Source organism: Neodiprion fabricii, chromosome 4, assembly GCF_021155785.1.
Source record: "Neodiprion fabricii isolate iyNeoFabr1 chromosome 4, iyNeoFabr1.1, whole genome shotgun sequence".
NCBI classification, from domain to species: Eukaryota; Metazoa; Arthropoda; class Insecta; order Hymenoptera; family Diprionidae; genus Neodiprion; species Neodiprion fabricii.
The window spans coordinates 41,264,605-41,273,727 of NC_060242.1; the positions used below are offsets into that span (position 1 = coordinate 41,264,605).

The 9,123-nt window shown below is 36.4% G+C and overlaps 3 protein-coding genes across 3 annotated transcripts; 2 read left to right on the forward strand and 1 right to left on the reverse strand.

Annotated features, from left to right (window-relative positions):
- Nucleotides 1–34: 34 nt before the first annotated feature.
- LOC124180235 lies at nt 35–1,576 on the forward strand. Its single transcript, XM_046565488.1, has 5 exons — nt 35–212; nt 469–845; nt 956–1,091; nt 1,175–1,231; nt 1,316–1,576. The coding sequence occupies exons 1-5, from the start codon at nt 210–212 to the stop codon at nt 1,574–1,576; spliced, it is 834 nt and encodes a 277-aa protein (XP_046421444.1). The 5' UTR covers nt 35–209.
- Nucleotides 1,577–1,641: 65 nt separating this feature from the next.
- Nucleotides 1,642–4,805, reverse strand: LOC124180229 (actin-related protein 8). Its single transcript, XM_046565480.1, has 8 exons — nt 4,613–4,805; nt 4,282–4,449; nt 3,448–3,939; nt 2,997–3,341; nt 2,745–2,891; nt 2,375–2,594; nt 2,149–2,277; nt 1,642–2,078 (listed from the first exon to the last, which is right to left on the reverse strand). Exons 1-8 carry the CDS (start codon nt 4,640–4,642, stop codon nt 1,906–1,908), a joined length of 1,704 nt encoding a protein of 567 aa, XP_046421436.1. The 5' UTR covers nt 4,643–4,805; the 3' UTR covers nt 1,642–1,905.
- Nucleotides 4,806–5,036: 231 nt separating this feature from the next.
- Nucleotides 5,037–8,774, forward strand: LOC124180232 (vacuolar protein sorting-associated protein 37A). Its single transcript, XM_046565484.1, has 5 exons — nt 5,037–5,346; nt 6,150–6,339; nt 6,425–6,542; nt 6,809–7,348; nt 7,443–8,774. The coding sequence occupies exons 1-5, from the start codon at nt 5,258–5,260 to the stop codon at nt 7,787–7,789; spliced, it is 1,284 nt and encodes a 427-aa protein (XP_046421440.1). The 5' UTR covers nt 5,037–5,257; the 3' UTR covers nt 7,790–8,774.
- Nucleotides 8,775–9,123: the final 349 nt, after the last annotated feature.

The window sequence follows — 9,123 nt, forward strand, 5'->3', positions numbered from 1 at the left end:
CATGGCGTATCGTGTTCAAAAATTTTCAGATCACGGCTAGAAGACCATGTTCCGTTCAATGTTCCGTTTTAATGTGAGCGCCATGCGTATTTGGCGTGTATTTGGCGGGAACACCGCACAAGTTGTATAACGCTACTCCAATTTACTTATTGTTAAATTATTGAATGCGCCAGATTAATCGTTAGATTGACAGGATCGCATATAAAGCCATGGTATGAAATTTCTCATTAAATAACCTTACTAACCACATTGCAACGAACTAAAGCGTGTGTTTTCAGAATGTAAGCGCACAGCAACCCAAAATGTAACGCACAACAATACAATTCCATAATATTTTTACCATAACCACCCTATAGTGAATTATAATAATTGAATATCTTAGAAATGCTGCTGCGTTTGACTATCCACAACTTTAATACAAAGCGGAATTATATACTTATTATCATGAATTTACTTGTACTGCTGCAGGATGAATCAAGTAGCTCGTTGGATTTCTCATTACACAATGCAAACCCCCAGGATTTTACTTTGGAAGATACGTTGGGAGTATTGATGGATTTAAAATCGGAACGAGATCAGGAATTAGAACAATTGTACGATGTGCAAATAAATAACAAGCTTTTCGATTCGATCGATGAATCGAGAATCTCAGAAAAACGTCGTCAATACGTATCGAGTTTCATAAAACAGATATCCAATGATAAACCTGACGATTATCCCATTCCAAATACTTTGGATATGGTTTCAACCACTGTTGCAGCATTAACTCAAGAAGTCCAGAATGCGCAAGAACAAGTTAACATTCTCACTGAAAACCTAGAACGTACGGAGAAAGAAATTAGCCGGTAGGCTGCTTTACAGTCTTTTCAATTTCACTCAGGTTTTCAATATTTCAATAGGGTGTCATATGTATGTATAAAATATATTAGACAGAATATCAATTATAAAATTGCAGATTGAAGGAAAAGAAGCAAGGTATTGAAAAAATGAAAAATTCCTGTTTAGCAGCCAATAACATCATAGCCAGTAAAACTTGGGCAGAAGAACTTCGTATAACACAGCAGATATTTAAGGAAGTTAAACAGGAAACGGTGAGCATAATTTCTAATAGATTAGTCATTCTGTAACTCTCACAGATGTATTATCAAGTAATGACGATTTTTTTATATTACAGCAACAAGTCGTAGCAGAGATCTTTCCAGATAATGACCATGTGAAGAATTTTTTAGCAGTAATATTCTCAACTTTATCAAATAATGTCAATATAGTTTATTATCTAACCATGAAAGAATAATACTGATTTTATACGTTTCAGGAATTGTGTTCCGCGTATTTTTCCAGCGGTGACAACGTATATGTAGATTTATTACCTGAAGTTGCAGATGCGGCTAATTTTCTGCTTGAAGCAGATTTAATTGTACGTCATCGATATGATGAAAATAAAGTGAGGCTTATTGACCTGTATGTGATCTTAAATTATTTTCATCTTCGATTATCCCCTGATACATTGGTATATATTCCAACTCAACACAAAAGTTTAAATACAAAATTTTCGCTTAACTCAAATGGCCAGTAACGTTCACTTCTTAGATCTAACAAATATTACTATAGTCATAATTATAGAGAATTGCAATCCCTACGTATTCCAATATTACTCCAACAAAAAAGTATGAAGGGTAAACCTAGCATGTCAAATATTTATACACAACTAGTGGTCAGTAACAAGTGGAAGGCTTACATAAACTTAGCGTAAATATTTACAACGTTTTATAAAAACGAATATGTTTATCACAGACTCAATCAAATTAGTTGAATCCAAACAGAATAACTGTTCAGCTGATGTATGGATGTCGTGTTTTGGGACTTTTTCTACCAGAACGAACTCCATTGGTCAGTAACAAGTTTTCACCACATAAATGGGGCTCTCTCTCTTAAAATTCTGACACCAATTTGCTCCCACTCTTGACGACCAATCCATAACTCTTGTGCTGATTCTAAACAACTCAATATTGCTGCACCCTTCCAGGCTGTCATCCCTGGATCCATTTCCTTGGGTTGTGTTATAATGTCCAGTTGCTCTACAAAAGAATAACAATTATTCAAACCGAATGTTGAAATTCGAAGACAAATGTTTGTAATGTAACTCACCAGCCCTGTACATGTACGGAATTTGCAAGGATATTCTGTTATGCAGCCACATTCCTATTCCCTGGAACTTCATTCCGGATCCAACGACCAATATGCAGCTGTACATTTTACGTTTCAAGTCATCAGTCGCTGCAGATGAAATTTTTCGAAAAATTAAAGACACTGGTATTATTTTGAAAAAAATCAATTGCTAGATATGCTTTATGGCAAGTATTTATAGACGTACGACATCGATCGATACTTTGCAGAACAGCGTGATCGAGCCCTAATAGTTGCTGGGGACCAACAACGAAATCGCGTGGGGTATCTAAGTCGCGAATTCCCAAACTGATGGGTGCTGAATCAACGGCATCAACGACTACCTCTTCCTCGCCTGTCACAGCTGGTGTAGCAACTTCCTCAGGCAGCTCTAATGTCTGCTCCAAATTCTCCTTTGCTCCGCGTCTCTAAATAAGGTGAATATGTTGAAACAGACATTTTGTAAATGGATGGTACTACTCTATACTTTATTTGAAAATTGGCTCTTATCTTCATACATTCTTGCAATTTGTGCCAAGCAAATCACGTCAATATATATGAAATTTCAACTTGCTTACGCTTGTCTCTCGTAAATAATTTTCATCATGCGGATCTTCTGGATCTCCCATCGAGCGTTTTTGTGTATGAACAGTGTGCATTCCAGTAACTTTAAACAACTCTGGTTGAAATAAACTCAAAGGTGCCACCAGGCATTCATCGCCAACCTATAATGTGATTTATGGAATGATTAAATATTTGTTCAGAAGGAATTTTAACCATGCAAACAACAATAACATGATACATTCCTCCAACATTTTTTTGCATATTACCTGCAATGTGTACTTCTCGGTTGGGATTTGAGGTTGTCGAACAATGAATGTCTTTTCTTGGGATCCACAGACATTCAAATCGACGTGACAAAAGTCCTTTTTCAATTGGTCTAGAAGCAATGCATCGAGTCTGTTAGATGCATTGCAAGTTTTATATGGAAATGCACACTTTTGTAATAGCCAGAAGAACGTTTGTGTAATATCTGCGCCTCCAAAGTCCATCCGTACTCGTGTATTTCTGTGAGAAATTCCATCTTCTACACAGGAGACTGAAGTTTTCTGATCTCCAACATCAACAACGCAAGCATATCCTAAACCAGCGCCAAACGTAGCCGCTACGTGATCCTAGCAACATTTGAAAGCTCTTAAAAGATGAAATAACTTCTGAGTAGTCGTAAAATCGTACATAAATGGGTTTTCATATCATATGCCAAACTGAAATTATAAGAACCTGTAACAGAAAACATCCTCCGAAGCCCATTTCACACAACAGAAGGGTTGTCAGTTCTTTCAAGTAATGTCTGTTGTAAATATCGGGTATAACGAGCACTGCTCGATAATGGCGTAGGTCTTTCAAGAGGACGTTCATTTTTTTCGTTAAAACATGTTCCCAGATTATCTTTAGATTTGCTAAAACAGCTCTAAGACTTCCTCCGGGTCCCGAGTGAACATTTAATTCACCTCTCTTGTATGGGAAATGAATATTGAAATCTGCCTCTGGATTGAGGGATAATATATCATCACCCACAACCACTTCTTCATCAGTTTTTATCCATTCTCCACCGGACGGTGAGAGGGTTTCCGGATTCGATCTTCGATTGAAAGCAGCTATTTGCTGTGGAGGTGTTGCGTACCTTCTTCTTCCATCAGATTGCAAACAGGATTGTAAAGTGTGAGAAACTTGAAGGCGAGATTCTTCCATTGCTTGCGTGAGCTCTTTCGTCTACAAAAAATGGACAACGCTTATACTAAATAGATTATTGATAGTCTTGGTAGTAATTTATAGCTCCAAAATAACAGATATATTCAAGACAGTGTAAAGTCGAGGCTGTTATCAATACATTCTACACAATCAATAATGTAAATTTAATTCATTATCTTCTAATTCAACATTGATAGGCGAAGTTTTAGTTGATGTCACAGAAATTGTTATATAACAAGGAGGAACAAAATACACGAAGCCTCTTTGAATGTAAACAGCATTTTTACGATGTAATCAAGGCAAAATTTTAATTTGCACAAATAAACTTAACTCTAGTAATTTGTTTCAGAGCTGATAACTTACTTTAGGAACCTGAGATGGAAGAATGGGATCTTTGTATTCCAATCCTCCTTGGAGCCTCTTTCTCGCGACAGCATTGAGGAGAACATTGGGATTCAGATCAGAGGCTCGCCCCATGCGAAGATTCATCGATCCTGGATGGATAATTATTATCGTCTGCGCCTGTATTTGCTATGGCAATAAAAAATGGGTTTTTTGGTATTTTCTCATTTATATAAGTAGAACATCTTCTGATATAACGATCAACTTCACACTTTTCTCTTATGGAATAATAAATTTGTAACAAAACCGTCATGCACATTCGAATACGTAAACGGTTATGTAGACGACTTACCTCAGCACATGATTCCTGAAAAACTGGCATAACTGTTGTATGGTGCTCAACCAATATTGTCCATACACGGAATATAATTTATGTATAAGTGTTTCAAAATGTTCATTCGCTGATTGTGATCACCTTCTCGTAAGGTTATGTTTTGGTTTGTGTTTGGATCGTTTGAACGCCGCCAACTCCGCAACCGTGATTTCGAGACATAAGGTGCGCTTCTGCGCAGCCATCTCCAAGAACCAATCTCCAAGAACCGACCATATGAAGGCCATCCTGGATTTTGAACCAATCACATTCGGGATAATTTACTAAATGGCTTTAGTATGGTCGGCGCAGAACGGAACGAAAATGCGTCCTCCAGAGTAACAGACCTGTAAACAGACTGTAAACCAGCCCCCTGAAGCACGCTGTTAAAAGCAGAGATGATCTCTGCTCTCAACCATTGTCAACCAGAGAGAAACCTTGTCAACCAATGTCAACCATATCTCTTGATGTCATGAAACTCGAAACGTGTATATCGATATTCGACAGACCCTAATGGGGTGAAGTTGGTCACCATTACAAAACATATGTTCCGGATGGTTGGTTTGACGGTTTTGACAGTGGGATTGACGGATAAGCGAATGATTTATCCGATATCAAAGCATTTAAATGTTATCGCGAATATTCCGTGGAGAAAATGAGAATGCCTCTGTTAAGAGAAAGCGGCAAATTGACACCCTGAAAATTTTTAACGACAAGTAAGAAAAAACTTGACTAGATAAATAACGTAACCTCGGGTTAACCTCATCTATTATTTTTTTTCGATCATCCGCTACGTTTTGTTAACAATATAATGCAACCTCTTATTACGATATATTGCCATCATTACCCAAATAACTTTATTTCAACACTTCCATTTCCTTCGTCATATCATTTTCCGAGTATCGCTTAATTCCCATAATATTTCATGTCCCCACCTACCTGCCAGTCGTCATTTCAATTGATTCATTGTTTCAGTAATTGGCTAAAAAATTTTCAATTCATCAATCGATTTCAACTATGAATTATATTGCAGCATCTAGCTCAACTTGTTCTAATTCCGTTTCTTTGTAAATTGATCTTATCCTGATAGACATACCTCCTATGAAAAATGGTTGAAAATAATTAAATAAAAAGTAACTGAAACCCAAACAAAAGGTTCTCTCAGCAGTCCAACTATATTTATAGGCATTAAAAATTTCATAGGGATAGACCACGAGCAGTAATGTCAAACCACTGAATTTCGTTTTTAGATCAAAAAAGTCTATCCATGCATTGGATCCGACCTTCTCAATTCTAGTCCCTGTTCTTTCGTACGTGGAATTATTGAATTTTATCATCAATATCTTTTTGTGTCCACATAGCTTGTATTGTTTAATCATAAGCGAAAAACAATGTTTGCTTAAAGTAATCAGTTCGCCTATCAGCACATGCTGAGTTCAGTTCATTGAATAAAAGTCTAAATATATATTTAACCTTGGTTGAAGTTGTTGGGATAATTGTTGAGATTGCGAATTTTCAGCGTAGTCGAACTGAGAGAGGATGTGGAGTACCAAGTTCAGTTTGATGCAGGGGATAAGCGAATGGCTATCATGGTCTCGCTCTCGCCTGAATTTCCCCTAGAAAAACCTGTTCTCAGAGTATCTCCTCCGATCAATCATCCATGGTGCAACGAGCACAATGAAATCGTCAATGCTCCGGGACTATTAAATGTAAATTATAAACTGCTACTTTTACATCTAATATATTAAGAATTAAGCTTTGAATACAATTAAACTGTTTCTGTCTCTTATCCAGTTTACGGTACACAGCGACCTTGGCAGGGTCGTCCAAGCCATCATTAGAGAGTTCAGTAAAAACCCACCAAAGCTTATCGAAGATAGTCCACTGTCAGTCTCTTCCGTATGCCACAGAGGTTTGTATACATGTCTTAGCACCAATTTGGAATCTAGGTTACGAATTTGCTTTGCATGAATGCATTCACCACTGTTACCCTTTCAATTCAACTCTTTGGTACCTAATCAAAAACAATAGCGTTAAAGCACTGATTAGATTAACAAACAATGCATGTATGATAAAGGTCTCTATTTATAGTGTAGAAAAAGGCCAAAAGTAAATGAAGTAGTCTAATCTTTAAAGGCAGTGATAAATTGTGAAACTTTAAAAACAATACTGTTACAGATTTGAATGATAGAGTATCGCCGTCCTATGCCCTGCAACAACAATACCCTGAGATACCGTCGACTTCGTATAATTCTTATTACAACACCCACTACCCGCAATATTCGTCGTCAAGTACAAACACGAACAACACAGGTTACAATTATAACTACAAAAACTCGGGTAACACATATGCGATAGAGAGTCAAGCTAAGTCCTTTGCTTCGACTTCACATCTTTCTACTTATTCGCCGAGTTCTACCAGCAATTCTTTGCACAGTACTAAAGCTCCGTGTTATTCCTCCAATCAATATGCCAACACCCCTTACCTCAACTCGCATTATGGCGGCACGAATTATGGACAAACGGCGCAGACTAACGTCAGGTCAAAAACACCTCAGTGCTCGGAATTTCCAGAATTAAACGATCTGAGTACAGAGGAACTGCAAAAACTCGGTGACAATGTCGATAGATTAGACGAGTTTTTGGAAAAGCATTCCCAGATAAAGGATCTCAATACCACAGTAGAAGACGCCATCGATTGGGTCGAAAATACAGCCAGTAAGTTGGAATGAATAATACAGTTAATGGTATGTCTTATAGGTATTTGGATTAAAGACTGTCAATATTAATAACCTGTCGAATTGTTACTCAGGGGGAAATCTGCTGAAGGAATCTGAACTCGAAGAACTTAGAAATCAAGTAGCCGAAAAAGCGGAAAGAGTAACGATTCTAAAAGCTAGATATGACCAGCTTAATCAGAAGTACAATAAATTATCAGAAGTGTTCACGCCAGATCACATAAAGAACTGCTTAAAACATGCGGCTGACGAAAGCCATGAAAAGAGTGAAGCGATTGCGGAAGATTTTTTGAACAGAAAAATTGATGTCGAACGTTTTTTGAGCACTTACGTAGAATGTCGAAAGCTTGGACAGGCACGGCGAACTAAGGAAGAAAAGTTAGCTCACCAATTGAACGAACTGAAACGGGCTGGTTACTAACAATGTTATTAACAAAAGTGTAAAATTCCGTTTTTCTATCTAACCCAATGAACTGTACATAATATTTAGTTAAATTAAATGATAATTGCGAATTTGAAATTGTGCATTTACATACTATAAATCATACTTGTCAGTGCTGCTACTAGCATCGAAAATAATTCTAAAATTATCGAACACACGATGTGCTACAGAAGGAAAGTTATCATGTTATGTGATAGGTTTCAAATTAATTTGACTCAATGTCATAACCATCAATTTGAACATCAAATTAATTTGAAAAGTGATTTGGCGATGGCTTGCAATGTATTTTTTACTACGTAAATATCATGAAATACATACAGTCAATTTTATTGCATTACACGCTCTGTCGTCTGGTTTTGTAAATGTTCCTAATATTGTAATAGTATTAGCTAATGCGAGAATGTTAAAACATGTAGGTTGAAAAAAACCTAAACCTTGCTTTGACCGACGTCAAGATGAAACACAGAAAAGACACGGAGCTCTGATAGCAGCATTCATTCGTCCAATATACTCATTTCATATCTAGTCTATCGAGTGAAGTTAATTGATATTGACTCGGAGAAATTAATCAACTCGTAAAACAGGTGACTCATTCCTTCATTACTTACATCGAACTGATAATGATCATCCCAAAGATTTGATAGTATTCAGTTATTTTTTTGAACTTAAAACAGCACTGCATATTATATGTCTATAAATAACTTGCACTCATACAGACGAATTATGCTGCAATCGAAATTCTGTCATAGGGCCACTCAAGTGGTGTTGATAGTTCAAAAGTAATAAAATTTTCAACACCAGTTGCTGGTTCGTGAGCTTATGTTGAGTTGAAAAATGTGCATTCTTGAAACACGCATTATGCTTCACATTGGTCTTGCATTGCTGTGTCTACTATAAGGATTGAAAATCTTTAGTGATAATTGTATCATACTAGGATTTCCGAAAATATAAACGATTATTTATACTCACTAGTGTATTCATTTCTCTTACAAAAGTAGGTTCAACAGACACCCAACTTGAACTATAAAAAACCAAATTTCGCACCCTTCGGTTTAGTTTTATTGGTGTCTTTAATATTTACAATATACGTCTGTATTGTATAATTATTTGGGTCAATAGATTTGTAGATTTTGATACAAAATGCATATAAATATAAAAATAATATATTGAGACTGGTCAAGTTTATACTTGATATTATTACCGTAATATCAATTCGTAGGTGGAGTATTTTCTTCACGTTTTATTTAGCTATCAAATAATTAATCGTATATTTTTCTATACCATTCGTTGCTCATCCAGGATGATATACTTGA

What these genes read in the sequence shown, in the direction of transcription:
- LOC124180235 (XM_046565488.1), top strand. An exon ending in ACGGAGAAAGAAATTAGCCG is followed by an intron (nt 846 to 955) that starts GTAGGCTGCTTT and finishes ATAAAATTGCAG; the next exon opens with ATTGAAGGAAAAGAAGCAAG. An exon ending in AGGAAGTTAAACAGGAAACG is followed by an intron (nt 1,092 to 1,174) that starts GTGAGCATAATT and finishes TTTATATTACAG; the next exon opens with CAACAAGTCGTAGCAGAGAT.
- LOC124180229 (XM_046565480.1), bottom strand. Translation starts at nt 4,642, where the DNA reads ATGCCAGTTTTTCAGGAATCATGTGCTGAG. An exon ending in TTCAGGAATCATGTGCTGAG is followed by an intron (nt 4,450 to 4,612) that starts GTAAGTCGTCTA and finishes TTATTGCCATAG; the next exon opens with CAAATACAGGCGCAGACGAT. An exon ending in GAGGATGTTTTCTGTTACAG is followed by an intron (nt 3,342 to 3,447) that starts GTTCTTATAATT and finishes AAATGTTGCTAG; the next exon opens with GATCACGTAGCGGCTACGTT.
- LOC124180232 (XM_046565484.1), top strand. Translation starts at nt 5,258, where the DNA reads ATGTTATCGCGAATATTCCGTGGAGAAAATGAGAATGCCTCTGTTAAG. An exon ending in ATGCTCCGGGACTATTAAAT is followed by an intron (nt 6,340 to 6,424) that starts GTAAATTATAAA and finishes TCTCTTATCCAG; the next exon opens with TTTACGGTACACAGCGACCT. An exon ending in TTGGGTCGAAAATACAGCCA is followed by an intron (nt 7,349 to 7,442) that starts GTAAGTTGGAAT and finishes ATTGTTACTCAG; the next exon opens with GGGGAAATCTGCTGAAGGAA.